Raw genomic sequence first — 27300 nt, 5'->3', positions numbered from 1 at the left:
TACATACGGAACATAGAAATATTACAATTATGCCTATTTAATAATTATAAATTACTAAAAAATAAAATGAAATAAAATCACTTTGGCTTGGTTGCTAAATGGAGCATTCGGTCTCTTGCATTAACAAACGAAGCGGGCTCATTTTATTTTGGATCATCCCGACCGGAAGCGCGGCGTCCAGTGTAACCGCCTTGATGCAGCCGGAGCCCCCCTCCAGCCCCCTCTACGTCTCTGTCCCAGTGTTGCCATTCCGACGCACATCCCTCGCAGAGGAGCAACAGCTACACGGAGTTGGTCAAAGTGGACTTACACGGAGGGGCTCCTCTGCGGACAGAGACCACTTCACACACCCGGGTTCTGGTTTCCCATTCCTCTGGTCTTGGAGGGCAGCAGCAGAGAGACGCGCCCCCGGGCCGAGGGTCCCTGTCGCTGAAGTGAGATGAAGAGAACGAGCCTGGGGAGAAAAAGGCTCCTGTAGCAGCGCAGTCACAACTCCGCGGGAATAACGGGACCCGATTGAATGCAGAATAAAGAAGCGCTCGTTGTTTTTTTATTATTAATTAATTAAGCTTTTTTTTTTTGGTGGGTAGAATGGGGCGGTGAGAGCCCTCATCGCAACTGAGGACATGAGGATTGGGAGAGGAACAAAAAGCTCGGCTGCGCTGCTCTGTGTTTGAGTCTCCATCCATCCGAAGGGCTCCAGTCCTCACACCTTCCTTCATGTTGCAGAAGCCCCTTCTATGACAATGGATTACTTGCTGTGGGTGTGCAGCCTCGTTGTCCCCGTGGTGCTGGCCGTGGAAGGTATGTGCTTTCATCATTCTATCACTACTTTTGTCTCCCGTGGATGAACAATGGAGTGTTGGGGCTGCATTCGAATTTGGCAATAAAACACCTTATTGTTGTACCGAAAACACACACGCACACACACACACACGCACACACACACACACACACACACACACACACACACACACACACACACACACACACACACACAAAACCCCATGTAGGCCTAAGGGGCAAAAAGTCCACAATGTGTATGTTTTTAAATTTAAATCATATGTCAGTCCATTTCATTACTAGAGCAGTAATTGTGTTCTTTCTATATAAGAGAGATGAGATCAGTAAGCAAGACTCCCTTCATGTTGTGGGTAATTAAAGCTGCTAATATAATGCGGACTCGCTCTGTTAAATAGGGGATTCCGCTGAGTACCAATTTGCTCTCTGATTGTAATCCTTGTACACATGTATCAGCACGCCCCATTCCCTTAGTGTGTGTGTGTGTGTGTGTGTGTGTGTGTGTGTGTGTGTGTGTGTGTGTGATGACATCCCAGTGTTCCCATTGCGGCTGAAGCACTGCCCTGTTGCTATCGTCCCTGTTGTTGTCACACCCACTGAGTGAGGATGCCCACCTGCCCCTCGGCACCACGGAGGTTGGATCCACACCACAGAGGCCCAGAGGGGCGTTCCTCTGCTGTAGAATAGAAACACACTCCTTATGCCAGTCCAAAGGTTTAAACCTGCTGTCGGTCTTCACCCTCCAATCAGTGCTGTGGAACGCTTAAACACGCGGACCGGAGTGGATCAATCCCACGGACCCCTGAAGGCACCGTAGGGACACGCATGTGAAACACATTAGATGACAAGTGTGAATTAAAGGTCAATGGCTTAACAAGTATGCTGCAGCCCCCTGCCTGCCCGAAGCTCTCTCCATCAATGGGGGAGCGTTTCTCCAGGGAGAAGGCCACCCTCGCCACGTCCGCCGCTAACCACCCAGCGACTCCTCTCTGAGCTGTAGCTACATTTCTCTGCCTCGCCTCCTTTCTTTTTTTCCCTCCCTGTCCAATCTGCCTCTCCTGGACCGTGGCCAGCCTGATCCCTCATCAATTCTGGTGTCAGCAAGTAAATCAATGCAGCGGCAGCAGCCCTCCAAGTCCCGGCGGGCCCTCACGGCGTGATGATCAGCCGCGTTTCCCCTCAGCCAGACCACTAACTGTTACTCAAAACTCAGGGGTTAACTAATGTTTGTCCTCTGAGGATAAACATGAAGGGCAGATCATCAGATGGGTTTAAATGAGAGGGGGGGGCGGATGGAAAGGGCTTTTTTTATTGAGTCGCATTTAGTTTATTTAGCTGCTTACTCAGTGGATCTCACCACATGGCTTGAATCTGGAATTCCTTTTCTTTCTTTTTTTTTTACATTGGCAAGTTTGCGCATGGATGATGCAAGCTGGACTGCAACTTGAAGTGTGTGCTTATGTACAAAAGCAACAGTGGGGGGACTTATCTCCAATTCACACCAACAGACTGCAGTAAAAAACCTCAGCAACTGTGACACTTTAACGTCGTTCTTGCTCTCATTTGCAGTCAGCGTTTAACTGTGCGCTTTATTTTAAAAGCTCATAAACCGGAGAGATGACCACTCAGAAAGCATTTTATGAAGTAGTCCCGGGCCGCCGTTTGTGTGTGCGCATTTTTTTTTTTTACAGATTTTCACATTAATAGAGAGCTTCAGTTCCCATTCCTGGTTTCTACACATCCACATATATCAACAGGGATAATTATCAGGCGACCTGTAAAAGCAGATGCAAGCATCCCTGAAGGGAGACTGAATTAGGTCAGCTTGACTTGTTCAGAAAATGGTCATCAAACCGAGCATGACACGCCACTCTCTTATCTTTCTGTTTGAGAGAAACATGCACTCAAATACAAACGAACCCCAAAAAAAGTCACAATTCTGGAGTAAAACACCTATTTATATCCACACATTTGATCATCCCCTGATCACCGATGATGATTTTAATATTTCATATGTTTGCTTGTTGGCAGTGAGTGTCAGTGTAGTACAAGGCCTCCCTTTCATGATGCACCCGCTCTCACAAAGTGAATAAAACATTAGCATGTGTGAGCCCCCAAAGCGCCTTGGGAAAGCAGTTGTGTGGCATTCTGGCTCCAGTGGGCTATCAAAAAAAATAAAAAAAATAAAAAACAACTGGTAAATGCCACGGGTGGTGATGTTCGAAAGTTCCCACTGCAACATTGTTTTCTTACCCCAGGGGCACAACGACTCCACCGCTGCTGTAGTTTTATGGGAGATGGGGGAGATTTCTGCATTTGAGTTATAGCGGCGAGGCGATCTCAAAGGCGTTGTAAATTTAACGGGGAGGGGAGAACTGTGGAACAAATGGGATCTTTTTTAAATCTAACCGGTTTCTAGGATTTAGTGAGTTGACGATAATGCACTTTGGTGAATAGAGTTGCTGCCGAACGAGAAAAAAAAAACTCATTCGTACTGAAATTTTTAGCGTGAGAGCAGCACACGAAGCTGTTAAGCTCGAGGATATACGCTGTCATCCCTTCCAGCTGGCTAATAATCAGTTTTGTAAAAGTTCTATGATTCTTTAAAATCTTCGCAGAAGAACTTCTGTCTTGCACTGCAGGGAGTTCAAAGGTCGTAGAAAAGCATATCTCAAGCTGCCAGGGATTCGGTATCTCACTCAAGACAGCTTCTGTGTAATGAAATCCTGCTCTCACAGGGGCTTGAACCGGGCTCGGATGGTCAGCTTGCTGCCCTTGGCGTGTGCATCGTGTGTGGTGAAGCCTGTTTAAAGGAGCATCGGCTCGGGCCTCTGGTTGGATGAGGCTGAGTGATTCTGTCTCCGTTGCCTCTTGGCAACCCGGGACAGGAGAGGGAAGGGGCGACGCACCGGATCAGACACCCAAGGGACGGGCTGGATCGGCAGCATGCCGTCCAGGAGCATCCAGTCAGCTGCGTGCCACAGAGGGCCGAGTGCAGCCAAGCAAAGACAACAGCCACTGATTCCACTGATTAGTTCCTCCTGTTGGGCTCCAGTCTAATCAGTACAATCGTACGTTTGGGCTCGACAACCAGAGTTGTTACTGTTGCTCCACCAGGAATGCTCTCATAAAAGAGTAACATTTTATCTATGCATAAATATCACCTATTGAATATTACGCAGAGGTAAATGTGATCTCCATTGATCTCCATAGACTCATCTATTAACTCAAACTTTTTTAATTTCTGCACATGGAAGTATTCCGGCTTACAAATCACATGCTTAATCACCATCTATAATTTACCAGTTAGTTAATTCTTAAAATGTACTTCATTGTGATTAATATGCCACCAAATCAGCTGGAATCAGTTGCACAGAAACAGGCTCTTTTCAGAGCCACAAGACGTCTCTCATGGTGGTTTAGGAAAAAGTCACCAAATTTTGATCTAGTGATTCGTGTACAAAACCACTTAGGTTAGGTTTAGGAAAACCATCATGACCGTTGATAGTCACGTGGATGCATTTAATTTTCAACGAAAAAAGGATCCTAATTGACTTTCCACTGACATTGGAGCAACACGAAGAAATGCAAAATACATGTCCATGTACAAGAATTACTAGATTTACATTTTTTTTTTTTACTGTTTCACAAAGAGAAGTGAGACTGGGTTGTTTCATCATTTTAAAATCAGAACGGTTCCTGTTCTGTTCTATAAATATGAATATATTTATACCAAGACTGGTAGTCGGCTGTGAACAGCCACGTGTTGCTGCATGGTGGCACTAGGCGATCTATAATAAATAAACTCATAGACTTGATGAACTAGAAGTCATGATCCTCCCTGCATTAATGCATGCTTTAAATCACCACGAGTCACTGCTGTGCCTTATTTGAAGGAAAAGTTTAACATTTTGGGAACTATCTCCATGTAAAAACACCAGATACATACGATTGTATTAGTCATCTCATCTAACTCTGCAAGAAGGCCGTCTCCCAAATGGTTAAACCGTTCCTTCAAGCATGTGTTTTGTAGGTCTAACCTTATCATGTCATATTACTGCTTTCTTTCCAGCTTCCAGCCAACGTGGACCATGATCTGTCAAACATAACATGATTAAGATAAGATAATCCTGTATTTGTCCCATGGCGAGGAAATGTATTTTCAAGGGGAACGAAGGGAGAACATTCCTAACCGGGCATCGAATACCTGCGGTCAACTTTGCCGACTTTGTTCCCGTTTACACGGCTTGGCTAATTTGCATTAAGGCGAAGAACTAGGTTGGACTTGATCCTGTCTGTAACTGCAGTACGAACGGGACCAGGAGATTCACCCGCTGCACAGCACAGATGTAATCTATCCCGTTGGATGCACAGATCACTATTCATTATCTCCCGCCCTCTAAAAAGAAAGAAAGCCATTGTGGTTGCTCTAATGAACGCGGAGCACAGACGCTGTAAACACTGCACCTATCTCTGGCTCGACGGCTACAGACGGACCAGTCGTCCATCCACTAAATCAGACTGCCGTTGACAGACAAAGAGCCAAGGACAACACCGTGTTTAAATCCCAACATCTACCGACAGCGCGGTGCGAGGACAAAGGCTGTTTCTGCTGCTGTTCTACACAGGTCGCCCTGTTTGTTTACCCTCTCGCCCTCCCTCAGCACCGCCGCCAACGACTTGTGAGCAAATGGTGCACAGCAGGCGTCGTGTCATTGAGTCTCGGCAAAGAGAGCGTAATTGTTTCTGTAATTATGTGCCGACAACAACAGAACAATGGGAGTCGAAGTGGCCACACAGCTGTATGTTGAGATCCCGGAGGGGTGGGGGGGGGGGGGGTCTTCTGAGGTGTGATGACGTGGCGTGCTGATTGACAGCCTGACAACAATGCTCATTGATCCCGCTGTTTATTCTCCGCCCGCTGTTTATTCTCACACCTCCTCGCGAAAAGTCGTAACACAAGATCAGCTGATAACTCAGATGTGTCAAACGTCAGTCGGGAGGATCTATTAAATCTGCTTATATGACCTCTCCGAAGCGCAATGGAATATTTCCCATCCCAAGGCATCTTGGAGGATGCTTTGTTCTGAGTTCCACAAATGAATATTGAAAGGAGTACATTTGCGAGTGCCAAACACACACACACAGAGAGAGAGAGGGAGAGAGAGAGAGAGTCTTAATTAGGCAGCATCACAGATATGCCATGATTGTCACAGTGCTTTTAAAGGCTGACTGCGTGTGGGTGGATGTTATGAAAGAGAGGGAGAGGAAGTTTTACCTGCATCCTTTATGAAGCGGGGGGGGGGGGGCAACTTGTGTGTGTTCCTTAATGCGGAACAACAATTTAGTTTCTCCCATCACACCTTTTAATTCAGGTTTGTCAACCTTCCCTCCTACTCTTAATTTGCAGAAACCCTTATGGACAGTCGGTGGGCAACCACGGAGCTGGCATGGACCACGTTCCCAGAGAGTGGGGTGAGTATCTGTGTGCGTGTGTGTGTGTGTGTGTGTGTGTGTGTGTGTGTGTGTGTGTTTGCTTTGTGTTCCCTTTTTCGCTTTCACTTAACAACATTTGTTCCATTTGCTTGTTAATAGAGCCCAGTCTGCCTTGAACAGCACACCTCCTACTGTTTTATATCTTTGTTTTTGCAGTGCGTGTTTGCTTTCCTGGATACTAAAAACGCAAATAGAGAACACATTGTGCGCAAGGAATAAAAAGATTGTCAGTGTTTAGAAAATGTAAAAGTCTTGACTAAGGAATATTTTTTACTCTACACGCAGAATGGAAAAAGAGCAGATACACAGAGCAAGGCCCCGCAGTGTGTGAGGACTATAGGCATGCTCTACCTCGCATGTCTCCCCAGGATTGAGAGCCGGATAATTGAAAGCATGTGTCTGTGTCTTTTATAATATGGACCCAAGAGCGCATTACGGGCAGAAATTAAAGTTTTCAGTTGATACCCCCTATAGGAATGGTGAGAAAATAAAACAACATGAATTTGACCCCAGGGCTAACAGCCTGACAGACCTCCCCCACTCTCAGCCAGTGTAATTTGTCTTCGCTACGTGAGCGCAAAGTCAGTCAATGGAAATGGTGGGTTTCCATGGAAACGATCTCCGGCAGCCCTCCTCCTTTCCTCTCTCTACAAGGGCCGGCTCTGAATGTCCTAGCATCCATGAAGTCATATGTCACGACTGGCGAGGCAGGCCCCTCTCCTCACGGCTGACAAGCCCATACGTTCGGGGCCGGCAATTATCATATTTGTCAGGTAGTGCATCAACGTGTTGCCGGTGATTTACGACATCTAATGCTGACTCTCGGGCTCATCGTTTGGGAATAAATTTGCACGGGGGCTCAGAGACGTGAGATGAGTTATGCATTATTTTCTTCCAGTTGAAATAATCAATTTCTCGGATGCTCATTTGTTATGGAAAACGAAGCATTCTGTCCAAGAGGGAATTAGGGGAGAAAGAAAAAAAAAAAAGAAAAAAACGATTGACTTCTCACAAGGTTATTTCCTCATGGACTAAATGTATTGACCAATGAAGCCTGTAATATTAGTGACCATAAACAAATAGCGGTTCTAACAACATGTAAAGCTATACATCGACAAGTCTTGTCCACGTTATTCCTTAAATGATTATTTTCAGTCTACCTGGGATATTAACCACAACAGATGCAAATATCTGCTCTTGGGTATTTATGTGTATATATGTTCTGGTAACGTCACACTGACAGCATTGCGTCCAGGTGACCATTTCAATAAATAACTTGCTGTTTGCATTATAGATATACGGGGGACGTTTCCATTCCAAGTGTACAGTTTTATGCTCTCATCACTCTCAGGACAGATAATACATTTATGCGATAAAGAAACCAAAGCTCCTCTTGAGACGATTTTGATTGCACTGCAGCAGTAATAGCTATGGGCACCGCGTCCTGAAGGTGTGGACATTTAAGATGAATTTAGCTGCATGACCCCCGCCTTTTTTTAAAAAAAAACCTCCAAACGTGATCAGCATCAGGACTGTTGATGCGTAAAATGTCTTTTAATGGGAAAATGTTTTCTATTAATAGTTCGTAACGATTGGAATTTTCTGAAGGATTCGTGCAATTAGAAGCATTTTAGCTGCAAATTATTCCTCACCCATCGCTCCACGAGCACTCTGTGGGAATGTCTCTTAGTATGCATGTGTTTTCCGATTCTGTTGATAGCAGACGTCACTTTGCTGTTTCGGTTGCCCTCTATGCTTCAGCGGTTCGCATTAGGATGCACCGTGTTTAACGTTACTCCACTTTAATTAATAACATATTGGATAAGCGAGTTTCTGCTTGTAGCTCAGCTGTTGCTGGATGAGAAATAGTGCTGCGGTCGCATTAATAAAAAGCATTAGATAATCAATCCAGTTTAGCCCCATTTCATTCCCGAGCCGACTCCTCGCTGCTTTTGTCTCTATCAGTCGTCCACGGCGCTTACAGTGTTATGTTTTCCCATCACCGCTCCCCTTCGTCACAGTGTTTCTCTCTTGTCTCTGCAGTGGGAGGAGGTTAGCGGCTACGATGACTCCATGAGCCCAATCAGAACCTACCAGGTGTGTAATGTCCGACAGCCCAACCAGAACAACTGGCTCCGGACGGACTTCATCCCCCGCAAGGGCGTGCTGCGTGTCTACGTGGAGCTCAAGTTCTCCGTCCGTGACTGTGCCAGCATCCCCAACATCCCCGGCTCCTGCAAGGAGACCTTTAATCTGTTTTACTACGAGTCAGAGGGGGACACGGCAACAGACGCCAGCCCTCTGTGGAAGGAGAGCCCCTACGTGAAGGTGGATACTATTGCCCCGGACGAGAGCTTCTCTCTGCTGGAAGCGGGCAGGATCAACACCAAGGTGCGCAGCTTCGGCCCCCTCTCCAAGGCGGGCTTCTACTTGGCGTTCCAGGACCTGGGCGCCTGCATGTCTCTCATCTCGGTCAGGGTTTTCTTCAAGAAGTGCTCCACCACTATCGCCAATTTCGCCGTCTTCCCCGAGACCGCCACGGGGGCGGAAGCCACCTCCTTGGTGATCGCCCCCGGGGCGTGCGTGACCAACGCCATGGAGGTGTCCGTCCCACTGAAGCTGTACTGCAACGGGGATGGCGAGTGGATGGTCCCCGTGGGCTCCTGCACCTGCGTTGCCGGCTTCGAACCGTCCGGGGACGGCACTCAGTGCCAGGGTATGTGTGCTTAACAGACGTTTTGGACTTTTATTTAACCAAACCTCCTTTATATGCTCGGTGCAAGTCACCTCGGTCTGTGCCCTCCTCTCCGCATTTATTGTGTGGCTCCTGAAAAGGGGGGTGAAGGAGGGTGGAGGAGAGTATGAATTAATGAGGTGTTGCAGAGAGGAGCAGCATACAAATATTGCGAGGAAAGGACGGGGAGGGGAAGAAAGAGAGCAGGAAGGCTAGATTTGTGTGAGGGAAAATGCAGATAATAGGAGGGAAAGGCATCCAAAGTCCAGAGCAAAGAGATTTTTAACATAGAAAGAGAGATAGTGTGGGTTAAAAGGTGTGAACGGCCAGAGATGGGATGGTGACGGCAGCCAAAAGGAGAACAATGAAAAGGTGTGGGAGGGGGGGTGAGAGACAAGCGAGGCTTCCTCTCACCTGGGCGTGAGAAATAGTGTCTAACATGCGCCGGAGAGCTCATTCATTGCCATTTGGCGGCTCAAGGTTAAAAGCTTGCCGCCAACTCTTGATAAAAAGCTCTCCAGGGCTTCAGCCAGCGGTTTGCGATGAGGAAGTGTAATTTCCTCCGACGCTCTCGTGTTAGTTAATCTGCAGGCGGCCACACTCATTAACACCATTCAGACCAACGTGAGCCAACGTGGCCACGCTCGCATTAATCACGCAGACGTTTCATTTCTTAGCTCGGCCTGGCCGCGCGATCGCAGCCCAACGCGGCGAGAGGAGGTGAAGAAGAGGTGCACGGAACAGGAGAGACAATGGAGGGAGGGAGGGGAAAACATTAGTGTAACGGGAAAAAAAAAAAAAACGGGGAATCATAGTGCCCTCCAAAGAGGTTAATGGATTGAAGCAAGACGGCGGGGTGATTCAGCACACTCCCCAGAAGAGGGGCGAGGAAAACAAACAAATAAAATAAAATGATGATGCACTGTGTAATAGAAGAAAAATAAATCAGATCGGTGTAGAGCCCAAAGGTCTCTGTGAGTTATGAGGGAGAGAGGGGGTGGGGGGTGGGGGGGAGTACATTTTCATCTTATCTTCTTTGGCTTTTTATTGCACAGTTTTAGAGCTACAATGCGGGGCCATTAGCTGCAGTGATTTTCCTAAAAGTGCCATTGTTGGGAATTAAGGGTGGAACTTGAGTTCAAACTGAAAAGACCACTTAGCCTAACTAGTTAATCACACTGTCTCCCTCGCCGGCTGCGTTTTACGAGGCCTCACGCTGACAGGACAGATGTTTGCCAGAGACCCCACTTTTTACACCACCAGTTAGGAATGTGGCAAACAGTAAAAAAAAAAAACGCGGGGCTCTGGAGGCTGATATATCCAGACCTTTTGCTGCTAATCCCCTTTATCTGAGTCCTTCTTTAGTGTGGGCTTACGCTGGTTTATCCTTAAGACTCGATATCAGCCAACCTTCAGCATGACACTTCGGAATTCAAATGAATCGCTTCGGACACATCGTCAAGATTACCGCACTTTGTATATTTTTCTGATAACCCCCCTCGGCTAATTCACATCCGGTTTGATTCTGGCCCCTTCCTTTGAATTGATTTATTGGCTTATTACGCTGCTGTTCTGCATGCGGGCGGAGGCCTTGTTCGTATTCATCCGCGTGGTTTGTCGAGCTGAGGACACAACAGACACTGATTGATGGGATAAGGGTGTATCCCTTTTCTCAGAAGCGTTCTCCGTCCCTGTTTGTCTGACAACGGCAATCTCCTGTCAGCAGTCTATCTTCATCTCCATCGCCTTTTTCCTCCTCTTCAACATGAAACTTAGCTGTCAGCCTGACTTTCTTTTTTTGGGGAGGGAGATGAATGTCACCTGGTAGAGTCAGTTAAAAATGAAAGAGCACACATACGGATAAGACCTCGTGCTTAAGTGTTCGCCATCTCTCACGTAGCTATCAACATCGTCTGCATAAATATTGAGTGTCGAAGGTACTTCACAGTTATTGTTCTGTGATAAATGTGACAGCCGCTTGTCTTTTAGAAAAGTTGTTTTGTTCGGTTCTCATTGTCCTTTTTGTCTGTTTCCTCTCCCGCCCATCCAGCTTGCATCCCTGGGACCTTCAAATCCAAGTTTGGGGAGGGATCTTGTTCTCCCTGCCCAGCCAACAGTCGCACCAGTGCACGAGGAGCCAATATCTGTCCCTGCCAGAATGGTTTCTACCGCGCTGACAGCGACCCCCCCGACTCTGCATGCACCAGTAAGTCATCCTCTGCTGCACAGGCTGAAATTGCAAATGTTCTTATGCTGAGGAAAGTCAGAGAAGTATCCTTTGCTGAATTTGAATTTTTTTTGCTAAGAGACCAGCATACATATCTCTGGCGTTGGTTTCAAAAATCACATTTATCTGCCGCTATCACGTCACGTGTTTACTAGCTAAAGAGATGGACATTTCCCTCGGGAGTTTGGAAATTGTCCATTTTTGTGGTAACTAGTCAGATCTGGTGGTGACTACGTCGTCCACGCTTGTCCTGCACGGACAGGCCTCTGAGAGAAGTTCCAGCAGTGGGACTGATGGAGAGCGACATGTGCTGCCTTGACCGTGTGAAATCGCTCCCCCCTGGGGGCCCTTCGCCGTGTTAAATGACACACAGGGGCCCCCGCGACTGTCTTCCCCAGATCCTCGTCACAGGAACACTGTGGACTCTGACATTGACCGGCGCGCACAGACAGTCGGGCAGGGACTCAAGCGCCACCTCCGACTAAACACGCAAACACACAGGCCTGACAGTTATGTCCCTGCGGGCTGCCGGACGCTTGTGCCAAGCAGCCTGTGCTCTGTGTTGGAAGCCGCGTGTCGCACAAGAGAAGGCTCGGCCAGGCAATGGCCGGCAGCTTGGACCCAGCGTGCGTTTTAGACGGGTGTCCAATTAGAAGAGCCTCCACTCTGAGCTGTGTGAGCCTAATTAGAAAGGACAAACCGGCCGAAGAGCTGAACTCGGAGGACGGGTAGTCTCGGGCCGACCCGACGCCCTGTCCGTCTTCTTCCTGTTCTTTCTTTCTGCCTCTGAAGGCTTAGAAGGAGAGCCCTTCTCTTCTTTCACTGTAAAAGGATGAAAAGCATGTTTCGCTAAACCAATCTTTGTTGCCTCCCTCTGCGGTTATCACACTTGATCCCGGTTTTTAAACACCCTTCACTCAAAATGCAGCACCTCTCATTGAACCGTGGTGGCCTTGGGTTATACTGATACAAGAACACGCATTTCTATCAAGAGTGGATTAGCCAAGTTCCACGAGCACCAAGAGGGATGATGCGAGTTAGAGGGTTGCTTTTCAGAAAGGAACACCACTTTGTGATGAACTTTCGTGTTCTGCTTTGGCTCGGCGAGTTGTATCTATCCTACTGTTTCTGAATATGTTGGAGCAGCTTCCCCTGTTTCCGTGCCCTTTGCTCCAGGTTTCTTTGGGGGTCCTGTAAAGTATTCCAACACATTTATTTTTCCTATTGCTGTACATGAAATACATTCACTCTGTTGGCTTCTTACAGAAACATTAAAACCTTTCTTTCCCCACTGAGGGAGGATAACGTTAGGGAACATGACTAAAGCCTCCGCTGTGTGTGTGTGTGTGTTTTTTTATTATTCCGTTTCGCCTGCCCACCTTCTTAAACACCTACGTGTTTGTGTGTTTGTGCAGCAATCCCCTGGGCACCCCGCAACGTTATATCCAGCGTGAACGAGACCTCGCTGTCCTTGGAGTGGGAGGAGCCCGAGGACACGGGCGGGAGGAGCGACCTCGTCTATAACGTGGTGTGCAAGAAATGCCTGCGGGACCGGGGCCCCTGCACACGCTGCGACGACAACGTGGACATTGCCCCTCGCCGGCTGGGGCTAAGGCAGAGGAAGGTGGTGGTGAGGAATTTGCAGGCTCACACCCGCTACAGCTTCGAGGTGCAGGCTGTCAACGGGGTTTCTGGGAAGAACTCCACCTCCCCCAGCTACTCCACAGTCAACATCACCACCAACCAAGCCGGTTAGTAGAAGAAGATCCGTCAATGGTGTTGAATGTGTCCATAAACCAAGTTAATTCATAGAGCGGCCGCTGATCGATACCACTTAACATCACAATGAAACAAGGCCTGCTGGTGGAGCCTTAGTTCAGTCAATGTCAATGAGTGTCTTAATGAGCTCTTAGTATCCACGGCCAGTATAAACACCAACAGTAAACATTGTTGAACATGCTCGGTGGGAGAGACAGATGGGGAAAACGCTCAGGTGGAGCTCAGCTTTTTCAGATGGAAAGGCAGATAAATGTTACGTGTACATTATACCTCCGCCGTCAGCATTCAGCACTCTGTCAACCACGCGTTACATCACCCACAATGTCACCTTTCAAACATCACCACTTAATATTTGCAGCGTCATCATCAACCAACCCGCTCAGCACCTTTCACAGACTGTAATTACTCTCCCGGTTAACCTGCACTTAATCCACCTTTCTGCAGTTTATGGACCCAGGACAATGACTGTCAATTGAGTCACTTTCAGGCCTCACAGATCAATAAACAGCAGAAACAGTGAAGGTGACACATGTAGTGTTTCCCTTAAACCGTTGAGGTCGAAGTATTTCAAATAATAATTTGTCTTACTGTGATGGTTTGTGACTTTCGAAAAAAATCTTGGCGACTGAAAATGACTAGACAAGTGAAGGAACAGTCCGGTAGGCTGGAGGTAAATTCCCCGAGTGTAAATTGTGTCCCCTCTGATGTCCAACCGCAGCACCTTCAGCAGTGCCCACCGTCCATCTGATGCGCTCCACCTCAGACACTCTAAGCCTGTCGTGGCTTCCCCCTGAGAAACCCAACGGGGTCATCCTCGACTACGAGATTAAATACCACGAGAGGGTAAGCTCCGAATGTTCCGCCTTGATGTAGGTCGAAGCTCGTCTTATTGACAGCAGACTGCAGAGAGAAGCATTTTAATATATGCTGAAAAATGTAATATGGAAATGTGTGCGTGTGTGTGTAGAGTCTAGAAATGTCTATTGTTGGAGTGCATGGGCTCAGCAACCGGTGATGTAAATGCTGCAACATTGGTTTGATTAAATTCCCTCATAAGCCCTGCAGATATAATATGACAACTTTATACCCTCCGATGGGGGAAACTGTTCAGACAGAAAACAGCACTGTATTGAAAGAATGCAATAAGGGTCTGTGCTGGTTCCACTGAGGCTGGTTTTAGTCATCGGTCCGTCAGTAAGGGGCATTTGCATGTGTTTGATTCACCAGATCAGTGCTTTGCTGGATGACTTCACATTGAACTGTCGCAAAAAGTGAGCCAGGTTTTAGTTTATTGCTGTAAAACTGGAAAAGCATTTTGAAATTGAGGTTAAAAAAAAAGAAGTTGAACTGAATAGTAACCTAGCTTGGCGATTCAATTGCTGCTGATACTCAGCTGTGATATAACGTATGTTACTTTTTCGAATAAAAGCTTGTCAAACAAGACTATGTGAAATCTATTGCTGGACTGTGTGGTCAATGTGCTTATTTGCAGATAAGCTAAACTTCTCAAGCGCTGCATGCGTTAGCACCACCGCTGCGTTAGCACCACCGCTGAGTTAGCACCACCGCTGAGTTAGCACCACCGCTGCGTTAGCACCACTGTACGTCATACTGTTATATTTATCTGTTAATAGTCTGCAATTGACGAATACTGGTTTCATACTATGGTGTCGTATTCTAATAGATGTCACAGTGTTGTGGTGACTTAATATCATGTTGGTCAGGAGGAAAACAAACTATGTAGTTACTATAAAATCTTTGATCTGAACTGAACATAATTATTTGAATTTCCAAACTGATCAATATTTGCCTCTTCTAGAAGAGGCTGCATTTTTTTCTAACAGTGCTAATATTATATTTATTATGTAGGCTGAACACTGCCACTTTGGCTTAACAGTTGAGATAGAAAAAAATGTGTTAGCTCACATAAGCGACATGAGCCAGAACAAGCTAAAGCTCATACCTTTGAGAGCACTGCAAGACCGTTATCCTATATGGACGACCATATAAATTAGCATAGGTGTGTTTTATTGGTTATTAGTCCAACTTTTGTTTGTTTGGTTTAAGCAAACCCATAGCTTTCACTCTGACAGTGTAACTTTTGTTACAAGTGGCAATTATAGGATGATGGTAAATGATAGAAGAAGAAAAGATTTGTTAGCTAACATTAGCTATTAGCCAACATAACACCAGAAGGAGAAAAGCAATAGCAGCAAAAACCTCTGTTGTCTGTTGAAATGAGCAATGGTGCTTTTTTTTTACTGCTCATTAATTCAACGTTTGCCTTGTAATATGAACATTGTTTTATTTCTTCTTTCAAACTTTACTGCTTCATAAAGCTCGCTCAGAAAAGAAGATTGAATCCTTGCATGTGAGCCATCTGACAACCATCAGGAAACACTCGACTTTAATAGTCCTTTGTTTTACTTCAGGGCCAGGCGATGTCTCACACCGTAACATCCCAGCACAGCTCAGCCAAGGTGGAAGGGCTGAATGCCGCCACGCCCTACGTGGTGCAGGTCAGAGCTCGCACCGTTGCCGGATACGGACGCTACAGCAACCCCATGGACTTCGGCACCAGCCTCCACAGTGCGTACCACCATCACCATGCTTCACAATCTGTTCTTGATGATCTGCTGCTACAGCATACTTAATAAGGGTTCAAGCTAAGTAGTTTTTATGGCCGCCCTAATTGGTAGCCATTACACTTGCAGAACAGGCCTCCCCTTCAATCTGTTTCAGTTGTTATTTACTTATTTGTGTCCGTGTGTGGTACTTGCTCCAGGTGACCCTCAGAAGTCGGTGCAGGACCAGCTGCCTCTCATCGTCGGCTCGGCCTCCGCCGGCCTGGTGGTCATTGTTGCCTTGGTGGTTATCGCTGTTGTCTGCCTTAAGTAAGTGTTTGATTTTTAATTGCTGACAGCCTGAACTAGTTTCATTTTGTTAGTTAGACTCTGAACAAAGCGGGCTTGTTAAATTTTTACATGTTTTCAAAGAGTGTGCACTCCTTTTATTTTATTTTTTTTCTTGAAAATTGAGCCCCGGAAGAGAGAATACTAAGCTGTCCTACGATTTTCTTCCATGGCAGTCCGTGGTTTCATCTGATGGTTAGATATTGGTTTGATTCTCTGTAGGGTCAACCCTGATTATGAGAATGTGACTCCATTTATGTGCTGTGTGTTTACAGGAAGCAGCGCAGCGGCTCAGAGCTGGAGTACACGGAGAAACTACAGCAATACAGTGAGTTTATGTGTTCGGCTTGAGAACCGTCTCCTCCGCGGTCCGTTGGTCATGCCAGTACAGTTAACCGACTGATTCGATCAATTATCCGATCACCTGATTGAGTCAGGGAATAATTTTCCTGTTAGCGCAGAGGAAGTCCTGACCCTGTTGTCCTTCTGATGAATGTCACGATACTTGTTTTCATATGTGAGGATATGTAGTTTTGCATTTTTATGGTGTACTTTTAACATTTGGCCCAGGACAAAAGCATGAAAAATGGCCTTCAACTGTAGAGTGAATCACTTTCTGTGGAGGGCTGAAGTGATCATATCATGTTCATTTTTAAAAATGATGTTGCTATAAGACATCGTTTTTGGGAATTACTTATTTGCTTTCTTGCTGTGAGAATATCATTATGATTCTAAAGCAATGGGGTTAGCTTAGCTTAGCATAAAGACTGGAAACAGTCGGCCTGCCGCTGTCCAAAGTGTTAGAAACCTGCGTACCACCTCCGATGCTCCCCAAATGTCATACTATTCATTTAATGGTATTAATCAAATACACCAATTTGAACAGCCTTATTACTGACTTACTTGACTTACTGATTATGTCTTTTCCCTCTCAGTTTCTCCAGGGGTCAAAGTGTACATCGACCCTTTCACCTACGAGGACCCCAATGACGCCATCCACGAGTTTGCCAAAGAGATAGACATCTCCTGTGTGAAAATAGAAGAAGTCATCGGTGCAGGTAAACAACCCCATTCTCTCTGCAGAACAGCACGGCGAGGGATTCAGGTTATTTAATTATTTATTTGAACAGGAGTGTGCCATCAAGCCCAGAGGTTTGTCCTCACCGGATTCACCGAGTGTGCATGAGAGCTGCTGGTGGGAAGGATCGGACTTAAAGTCTTCTCTGTTCCTCGTCCCCCTAGTCTGTTTTGTTTTTTCTCTCTCTCCAGAGGCATGTTGTGTCCTAACTTCACCCCAAATGACAGTCCGGCGCGTTCAACTTTGCTCCGTTCTTTCTGTCTCTTTCTCTTCCTCTCTCCCTTGTAAACACTCGGTCTCAGGCACCATATGCAAAACCCCCAAGTTCCTCGCCCGTCCTCTGTCCCCCTCCACCGCTCCCAGGTTGCACTCTCGATCGCTGCGGGTCACTCCCTCTCTCCCCAACATCTTTGACCCTTGACCTCCTGTCCTTTCCTCTTCTCGTTTCGTTACCTCTCCCACAGTTGAAGCTGAACCCTCAACTCTTTCAAAATCGGCTCCTTCACTCCCGAAATCCGACCAGTAATGTTCCCTCTCCCTGCACTTTCCCCTACTTCCTCTCTCCCTCCACCCCTCCCCGCCTTTCCTCGGCTCACTCTACCCCTCTCTTCCATCACCCTCACCCCCCTCCCTTCCCCCGCCTCCCACCTTGTTCTCTCAATCCAGGGGAGTTTGGCGAGGTGTGCCGCGGGCGTCTCAAGCAGCCCGGTCGCAGGGAGATGGTCGTGGCAATTAAGACTCTCAAAGCCGGCTACACCGAGCGTCAGAGGCGGGACTTCCTCGCGGAGGCCTCGATCATGGGCCAGTTTGACCACCCCAACGTGATCCGGCTGGAGGGCGTGTTGACACGGAGCTGCCCCGTCCTCATCATCACAGAATTCATGGAGAACGGAGCGCTGGATTCCTTCCTCAGGGTGAGCTTGGTGGTTGGCGCGTGCTGCTACACCTCCGACAGAGAAGATTACTTTCTGTTTGTATCAAAGCTGGGAGGAACACACACACACACAGACAGTCATTCACGACACCTCTGGGTTATCAGAATGTTTTACTCTCTGTGAAACACCCCGAGGCACTCGCTTGCTGAGTGATAGAGATTAAATGTGCAATATAACGCCTGGAGACAGGCATAGTGTCTCTGCTTGACGTGACTGAGTGATGCTGACAGGCTTTTCGGATGCACAAACTCCTGGTGGAAAACCGTCACGCAGCAGATCTTTGGATAGGTTAGCGTCCGTGTATTAGAAAGTCCTTATACGACGACAGAATAAATTACCAATCAGAGTTTTTTCGGTTCAGACCACCGCCACCTACACAAAACGCTGAACAAAGGCAGCATTAGAAATGAGGTGTCACACAGTACATTTACAGCTGCGTGGGAGCTATTACATGTCATTTGCATTCGGTAAAATGTGTTTTTCCTGCATGGCTGCACTGTGGAGAAGTCTGCTCACCGTAGCAGTTAGGCTGGATGAGAGTACTTAATGCTTCTGGGGAATCGATGCCACGCGGCTGGTCTTTAAAGCAGTTTATCTTTATGTGATATGCACTTGCTTGTTTGCATAGATGATGAATCGCCTCGACGTTGACCAGCTTGGTTTGAGATCTCTTATCTTGAGTGGGCTTGATGCCGTTAACCGCACGTCTGCAGATCAATACTGGCTGAGGATGGCCAAATTACAGAGAAGGAAAGAAAACCCCAAAAATCATCAGGGTTGGATATTGTTATTATTTGACAGCTGTCAATACTTGCTGCAACAGTCACAGTTCAGCTAACATGAAGGGAAAAAACACACTTTCGGTCATTTTACACAGAATTCATCAATTGATTAACTTTAATATAACCTTCAATTGAATACCTTTGGGTTTTGGACCGATGGATGGACAAAACAAGTAAAAAAAAATGTATTTCTCATGATAATGATGATGATGATCTAAAACATTGTCACAATATTTAGGATAATAAGTAATTGATTGGTTAATTATTCAGGAAAATTATCATTATAATTATTTGATAATGAAAATAAAAAAGTTAGTTGCAGCCCTGCTTTTTTTAGTATGGTGGTTAATTTAGCAAGCAAGTAATATAATTTAATATGATACGCAGCCTTACAGTAACTGCCTGATTAAAATGCTGTCTAAAATTGGCAAAATTACAGTAAAATTAGTGAATATATGATTAAGGAAAAAATAAATGACCAAAATGTTAAATATTGGTATTAGTAACAGCTGCTTGATACTCTGAGCCAGAGACACACTTTGTTCTGTACCAAACAAGTATTGAAAGACATTTAGTCAATTAAGCAACCAATTGACAGCAACTTTTGTAATAATTTAACTGTTTAAGTAATTTATCAAGCAATTTATTTTGCCGCTATCAACTTCTGAAATATGTGAATTTGCTGCGTTGAATTGTTGTCGGACAAAGTAAGCAATATGAAATAGCCGCAACCATATTTCTAAGATAATTTCTCATCAATCATTGTGTTTATCAGAGGTCAAAAAGTGTCATGTCAATTTCTTTGCTTTGTCCAACCGACAGTTTGCTATCACATCTGTCAAAAATAAGCTATGATAATATGTTTGGCTTTTTTTCTCTCGAAAAGCGACTTATCAAAAATCAATTATCAGATAATTGGCAATTCTTTTTTTTTTGTTGATGTTAGAAACATCCCCTTGGGCTCTTGGACCTTTTTATTCTATTTTCTGACACTAGACAATTCATTTATGATTGGAAGATGATTAATGGATTTTGAAAATAATCACTCGCTTGCGGCCCTGCGTCCGAGAGTCCAGCCTGAGCCTCTTCCCTCCTTCTCACCCACTCCTCTCAGTCAGCTGTCTCACAAATGACACAAAAAAGCTCCCCGGCCTGTGCTGTCCTCACCCTCGCCGCCGCCAGCTTCACACCGCCTGTGACTCAGAGGAACTACCAGTTCCGCTCCAACAGGGACAATATAGAGTTAACTCGCACATGCGACAAACTGTCCGTGTGTGTCACGCACAGGAAACTTCGTACTGCAGCTGCCCAGAAACGTAGTCACGCTTCCACGTGCACACACACACACACACACACACACACACACACACACACACACACACACACACACACACACACACACACACACACACACACACACACACACACACACACACACACACACACACACATATATATATATATACCCCCATGGCTTTGAAGGCTTGCTGTGAATCATGGCTGTTTACACATTCATCCATTCCGGCTTGTTTTGCTGTCGGACTTCATTGGAGCGTGTCGACTACATAGCAGAATGTTTATGGCTTTGTCATGTCATGTCTTATGTTCTGTGTTTTCTCATTGCGGAGTCAAAGAAGGGATTGATTTTGTCAGCGACCAAAAAAAAAACAAAAAAACAATTCCATTAAATATTCAAGTCACGAAAGAAAAGCTCACCGCACATTTTCATCCTCATCTGTCCTATTTCTTTCCCCTCCAAATCAGATAATTGTGTATTGACATTTGATTGATTAGTTTCAATTCACACACAACAGGTTTTCAGGAGCCTTCAGAGGATGGAGCGCCGATGCATTACGATCCAGTGTTGATCCCGCTGTGTCACGCCTCATACATGTGGAGAATTGTAAATTAAACGCTGAAAGCCCTAATCTCAGATTTATTTCATGCTTCTCAAACGGGAACATAAAAGGGCAACGTTCTGTGATTCGGGGACTTTCAAATGGGGAAAATAAGCATCAAGGAACATGCTAATATAATTCAGTCGAGGGGACTGGCTGTACATAAACTAGTCAGCTGCAGAATGGAAACAAACTACCCAAAATAAGAACTTAATTAATCAGCTAATTGGACAGCATGTGTGAAAAGGTCGTGTGTCTCTCATTATGACAGGTGTCACGTTTTAAGTGGCCTCGGTGACTAATTGGCTCCTTATCTCCCACGTTCTTTTCAACACATCCTCGTTTCCCATCTCATTTTATTTTAATCCTTCCCTTTCCCTCCTTGTTTGTTCGGCCTCCTCTCCTGCCTTGTAGCTGAACGACGGGCGCTTCACGATGACACAGCTGGTCGGGATGCTGCGCGGCATCGCCGCGGGGATGAAGTACCTGGCAGACATGAACTACGTCCACCGGGACCTCGCCGCCCGGAATATCCTGGTCAACAGCAACTTGGTCTGCAAGGTCTCCGACTTTGGCCTCTCGCGTTTTCTGGAAGACACTTCCGCTGACCCCACTTACACAAGCTCCTTGGTCAGTAGGGTTTGCGTTAACTCAATTGATTGATGTGTAAACGGATGCATGTGTGACTGTTCATGTGTGTCAATGGTCATCTGTGAGATCTGCATTAGCTTGTATTAAGAGTGTTGATTCCATCCCCCCTTCTTTGTGTGTGTGTGTGTGTGTGTGTGCGTGCAGGGAGGGAAGATTCCCATCCGGTGGACATCACCAGAGGCCATCGCCTTCAGAAAGTTCACCTGTGCCAGCGATGTGTGGAGTTACGGCATCGTCATGTGGGAGGTGGTGTCCTACGGAGAGAGACCATATTGGGACATGAGCAACCAGGATGTGAGTTAACCCCACGACGGTCTCATGTTACAAACATATACATCTATATGCCAAATGCACACTCGGGGAGTTTCATGTCTAAGTTTAGGGCCAGTGGAGAGTTCCTCTGAGCTGTCGAGGCTTTGATTTCCAGCGTGACATTTTGGACCCGGGCCTGTTTTCTGCTGTCTTTTATCTGCTCATTGCAGATGCTGGTGCAGCTGTGTGTCTGTGTTCTAGCTCTTTTTTTTTACCACCTTATTTACAGCCCTAGCCTGCCCACCCTCTACAAATCCATACTGCAGAGCCTCCCTCACACCCACAAAGGAAAACTCAGGAGAAGGCTGTTTTTCTTTTACAGGCGTTGTTACCTGTAGGCTATCTACACTGCACAGACATCGTAACTACAGCAGCGAGCTCTTGGGGAAGAAAAAAAAAAGAAATCTCTGGGTTCCTTGTCCCTGAACAAAGTACTGAAGCATGTGTACACCTCCACTTTATTCTCTTAGGAACACGCGCTCCGTATTGTGCTTCAAAAACAGACTTGTAATGCTGATAGCAATAAAACTAAAAAAAAAAGAAGGAAAGAGCCGTAATGAAAAATGCCAGTAATGTATGTATAACTTTCATAACAAAGCCCACATGCTGTAATGAAAGCATCAAAGTAGAGGCCCTCTATTGTTCCCAAAAGCTTTTGTGCCACAGTCATCGCTCAATAAGCAACAGAGTCAACAAATGCGAGATATAAACAGAGGTACTCTCCGGCTAGAAGGGGCGACATAAAAATCAAAGGACAAGCAGCAGGAGAAGAGGAGTGCAGCAGAAATGTTTTATTGTTCCCAAATGGCATTTTTCTTTTATTGTTGTGGTGAGTTAAAACCCATACAGAGCTCACAGAGGGAATTGCGGTTGCTAGGCGGAATCGAATCAATGAGCGAACGTTTCTATCCTCCGCTTATTGTCTGTCCTATCAATCATGCCTGTTTTTAAAGTGACAACTTTGAGAATATTGTTTTTTTTGGAGTTGTGCGGAGATGCTGAACAGATGATGTGTGACAGCATGAGCCGTGAAACTATTGTAGGACATAATGCAGTCACTGGGGATTATTATTCCACCGCGTTCACAACCACCCAACATGTAAATGAGCGAGTCGGAGACAAACGCACAACATGAAAGTTCCTTAAATCCTCCTATTCAAGATATTCTGGATCAGTATTTTGCATAAACCGCAGTGTTGGTCCACCACTTTGGTTGCAATCTTTACAATTATCGGATTGGATGGATTCTTTACTGACATTCATGGTCCCCAGATGATAAGTTGTAGTCCTCTGGTCAACATTCAAAAGGAGCAATATATGACATTCACAGCACTCATATAGCATCAAACAAGTATTTAGTGGTAGATACAGTGGAGAAATGTCGCTCTCCCTCTGTGTGTGTTGTGATCCAAGCTTCTCCCTGCCTTGTTGAGGTTGCTGGGACAGCAGGGGAACATGTTCCCGCATGTGAGCTCATACGGCGGTTATTGCTGAAATCCGTCCCCCTCCAGGTGTTAGCTCTGCCTCTACGTTTGCCATGGTTTGCACTCTTAGCGTTGTTAATGTTCGAATTTAGGTCAAAGCGCCACGGTGCTCCATTACAGCCCTCACAGAGCCTTTTAAGAATTGCTTTTCCGTCCCTCAGGTGATGACGGCAGTAGAGCAGGACTACCGGCTGCCCCCGCCCATGGACTGTCCCATGGTGCTGCACCAGCTGATGCTCGAGTGCTGGATGAAGGAGAGAAACCTGAGGCCTAAATTCTGCCGCATCGTCAGCACCCTGGACAAGCTGCTTCGCAACGCCGCCAGCCTCAAGGTGGTGACCAGCACCTACTCAGGGTGAGTCCACGTGCAGGAACAGAGGGGAAGTTTTAGGTTGGATGTAAAGTTTTTTGCTTTTTTTTTGGAAATGTGTTATATCTCAGCTCTTTTTAGGGAAGGAAGAGCATTTCACTGTTGCCGCCTTGGCAGGTTTGCTGCAAGATTTAGCAACCTCTCAGATGAACTCGCTGAATTTACTCGGCTAGTTCATCGCACTGTGCTGGCAGGCTGTATAGACGTTTGTGCCAAATTGATATTTATCTGCAACATTATCTCGCAACTTCTGTCCGTTGTGAAGAATCTCAGCTCACAACAACTACCAGAGTTTATGCTCATAGTTGAAGTGTTATAACATGACTGCAAATTTACGACTTTATAATGAAAGTTGTTGTGCTGTTGGCTGACTTGGCAGCTACTGTAGCAGACCTTTGTTGACAATATATGCTGCTAGGGTTTTCCATATAGGCACGTTATGCCTTCGAGGTTGTTTCACCTGAATAGTCCAAACACAAAAAGGGAAGATGCAACTCTCTCGCTCTCTCTGGCCCTTGTGTGAAATTGTCCCCTGTATTGTGTATGATGGCTGTGAAGTGCAGGGTGAAGAACTCTCCCGGTGCAGAGACGAGCGATGCTGTGCCTGTGGGTTGTTGGAATAAGATGTCACAATTTTTAAAATATATGGCTGGCCTAAAGAGATCCACACCGAGGTTCATGCTTGTTGGGTCCGTTTTGTTTTATGCTATCGGACCATTCGGGGCGGATATTTCTTTGAGCGGAAGGCTTTTACTGCCGAAGAGACGTCTGCCTCTCTTTTTTTTTCTCTGATGCTTGCCTTGGAAGTGCAGAAGTTGACTTATTCATAGGTAGCCACCCTCACGGTCACGAGTTGTTTTTCAACTTTGTTTTTCAGCGCGGCGGCTTCAAACGTTGCGGCCACTTTTACTGACGCGTTTGTTCTGAATTTTGTTAGCCTGGCATCCAGTCAACAGTGTGATTAGTGCTGGTTTAGATGCTAGGATCCTCAGCGCTGCAGTGATGTATAATGAATCAAGCGTACGTCCTCCACTCTGTGGCTCTCGCTATGCGATAGTTGCCTGTTTCCGACAGCCACAAAAGGCATAATTCATACATACAGTATCCAAGTCTTGTGCCAGAGCCTTGGCTTACAGTTTTGCAAAGCCCCAAGGGCGATTCCTGTGCCAGGGTTTGGGCTCAGTGAAGCTAATTGTGTGTGGAAATGTAATGGCTGACCTCAGTTTAATTCCCCCTATACTTGGCTGGATGCTCGAATGTAGGTGATAGGACAGACAGCAGCCAGAGCTGCTGATGTGGAAAAGCAGGAGGTGATGAAGTGTGAGTAATAAGGGAGATTGAGGAGAAGCTAAAAGAGAGGAATGTGTTTAATTAGGTTGCTAATGAGCTTTTTAATGCATCAGGGGAGGGCGCGCCCAATGCTGTGATGGGCAAATGGGAAAGGGATGTGTGTGTGTGTGTGAGTGTGTGTGTGTGTGTGTGTGTGTTATGCTACATGTCACCCCGTGCAGATGACATGCCAGTGATTAATTTATGGCCTCATCTGTATGCAACAGCAGCGGCAGCAGGAGGAGGAGGAGGAGAGAGAAAGGATCATGTTGTCAGAGCATGATTTAGGGAGCGTTTCCTGTGTTCGCGTGTGCGTCTCCACGCTCGCTCCCCGCTCACCTGCCATTGGCTGCGGCGTGATGTCGGGGCAGATAGCGGAGGGAGAGGGAGGATATGAGATGCAGCACTATCTGTAGAGGATCTCCCGCCACGAGGGCCTCGAAAACAAGGACACTGGCCGAGCAACAAAGGACACAGAGGCTGAACCCCCCCCCCCCCCCACCCAAGATAGCTCAGAATCACGTTGGGCTTTTATTAAAGCTGATGAGTGGATTTGGCTGGGCATTTGAGTTGGACTTTGTTTATGGAAGACAAAGCTCCAGATCAGCAGATTTGACTGTATCCTCATGATGCTGTATTTTTTTTTATTGTTTATGACCATGAGGTCTTAGGTGTGTATATATAGTATGCAGAATTTCGACACCAAGACGGATTAGACCCTCATCCACCCTCGCTGAGAGCACTTAGCGGAGTAATAATGAGCCGTATGTTTTGTTTCCAATGGCTGTGAACCTGCCGCTGACCCTTCTGCGGCTCTGTTTTTTGGCAGGGACCTGCTGCGTCTCGGAGGGACGCTGCCGGGACACAACAGGAAGAGTCCGGACAGCAGTCAAGAAATCGTTCGGCAACAGATGAGCCAAACTCTCCCCATCAGAGTGTGAGCCGCTGCGACCCCGGTGGATACAGAACGAATAACAAAAAAAAGGACTTAGAAACTCTTACGAGAAGAGTCTGGTGTAAAATAAAAAAAGAAGAAAAGAAAAGAAGAAAATCTCCGGCTGCAGAGAGAGAGAAAGGAGGACCGTTTTTGGAGATTTCTTTCCTGCTGGATATTTAATGTCCCTTTTAAAGAGAACTGTCCATTGCAGTGTGTGTGTTTATTACTTGACACTTGTGGATTTGTGACTATCGACATAAAGCCAAACTTCCTATTGCCCCCTCTCAGGTTGTGTTTGCATGTCTGCATGTGTTTTCTGCTGGTTGGGAATTAATCTTTTCTTCTTAGATGCTACAACAGTGCCAAGATAAAGCAAACATTTGCTTAAAGCTAACTCTTAACACGACTTCAGTAGACTTTCAATCCAATCAAGCTTTTTTTTTTTTTTTTTTTTTAACCCAACCTGTTGTTAATTTGCTTCCTTTTCCTTTTTTTCTGGAAACAAGAAAAAAAAACACTTTTCATCCGCTTCCTCTTAAATACTGTCTTCCACATGTACTGGGAGATATACGTGTTACAAATTTGTACAAAGCATCCGAGTCTTCATATCGCCTCTCTGTCCGAGGAGAGACGTTAACTGACACTGTGCGGGACACGTCATGTGCATGCCAAAGTGGAAACTTCTTCATGAGAAAAGTACAAAATAAGTTCCACGTTAACTGTTTGCTTTGGTGGCATTTTCGCTGTTTGGACTTTAACGTCCGTGTTTTCCCTAATCTTCTCCGATTCACACACGCATTGTTTTGAATGCTAAGTTATTATCTATTATTGTAAAGAGGGTTTTTTTTTTGTTTGTTTGTTTTTTTTTACAAGGGGCTTCACTTTTTTATTACAACGCTTGTTGTTGTTGTTTTTCCACACAGAAGAATCCAGACAGACATGAATGAGTAAAGAAATGAAACGTTGGACAGAATACTTATGAAGGACGTTCGCCTCTGCCAGTGTTGTCGAGGTAGTGCCGTGTTGTGTTGCAGATCAGTGGGAATTAAAAAGGTCAATATCCAGACGATAGCTTCGTGACCTTAATGTTGACCTGACCTACAAAACACTAATGTAGAACAAATCACTCATTTGGTTTATTTCTCCTGACATGTGTTTTCTTCAGCACGCCAGCTGTCAGTGCAGTTCCTATCTAAAACAACTGCCTGTATATAATACTATATTTCTATTAGACCGGTCAGCCCAGCATTTACAACCATCTCAGCTGATTCTGGTCATTTATATGCTTGTTTGTTTATTGTTGGAAGAGCAAACAATTGCAGAAATTGCATTTTAAATGGTCATTACATATCTGAAACTATATGTCACGCTGAAGAAAGAAGAAAATGTGCGTCTGTTAGGGCAGACTTTTTTTTTTTTTTTCTCTCTGTGCAACTAAAGGTGTATTAGATTGTAAAAAAGAAAAAAGGAAAAAAAAAGAAACACCAGAAAACTAGAACAAAAAAATAATAAAAAATAAGCATTTCTCCTTCAGTATTTTTACGATAATCATATGCAAATAAATTATTAAACGGA

General features: G+C 45.8%; 1 protein-coding gene across 1 annotated transcript; it reads left to right on the top strand.

The window, feature by feature from the left end:
• The first annotated feature begins 285 nt into the window (after positions 1–285).
• ephb3a (eph receptor B3a) lies at positions 286–27300 on the top strand. Its single transcript, XM_084008409.1, has 15 exons — positions 286–804; positions 6212–6276; positions 8341–9013; positions 11082–11237; positions 12674–13009; positions 13756–13880; positions 15470–15626; positions 15823–15931; positions 16225–16277; positions 16885–17007; positions 17694–17941; positions 21057–21272; positions 21438–21587; positions 23251–23444; positions 25618–27300. The coding sequence occupies exons 1-15, from the start codon at positions 741–743 to the stop codon at positions 25727–25729; spliced, it is 2781 nt and encodes a 926-aa protein (XP_083864535.1). The 5' UTR covers positions 286–740; the 3' UTR covers positions 25730–27300.

Source organism: Eutrigla gurnardus (genome assembly GCF_963514095.1).
Source record: "Eutrigla gurnardus genome assembly, chromosome: 4".
Taxonomy (NCBI): domain Eukaryota; kingdom Metazoa; phylum Chordata; class Actinopteri; order Perciformes; family Triglidae; genus Eutrigla; species Eutrigla gurnardus.
This window is presented reverse-complemented; position numbering and strand designations above follow the sequence as displayed.

Coding starts and splice junctions, on each gene's coding strand:
- ephb3a (XM_084008409.1), top strand. CDS start 741: ATGACAATGGATTACTTGCTGTGGGTGTGCAGCCTCGTTGTCCCCGTG. Junction 17,942..21,056: donor CGCTGGATTCCTTCCTCAGG/GTGAGCTTGGTG, acceptor CCTGCCTTGTAG/CTGAACGACGGGCGCTTCAC. Junction 21,273..21,437: donor CCACTTACACAAGCTCCTTG/GTCAGTAGGGTT, acceptor GTGTGCGTGCAG/GGAGGGAAGATTCCCATCCG.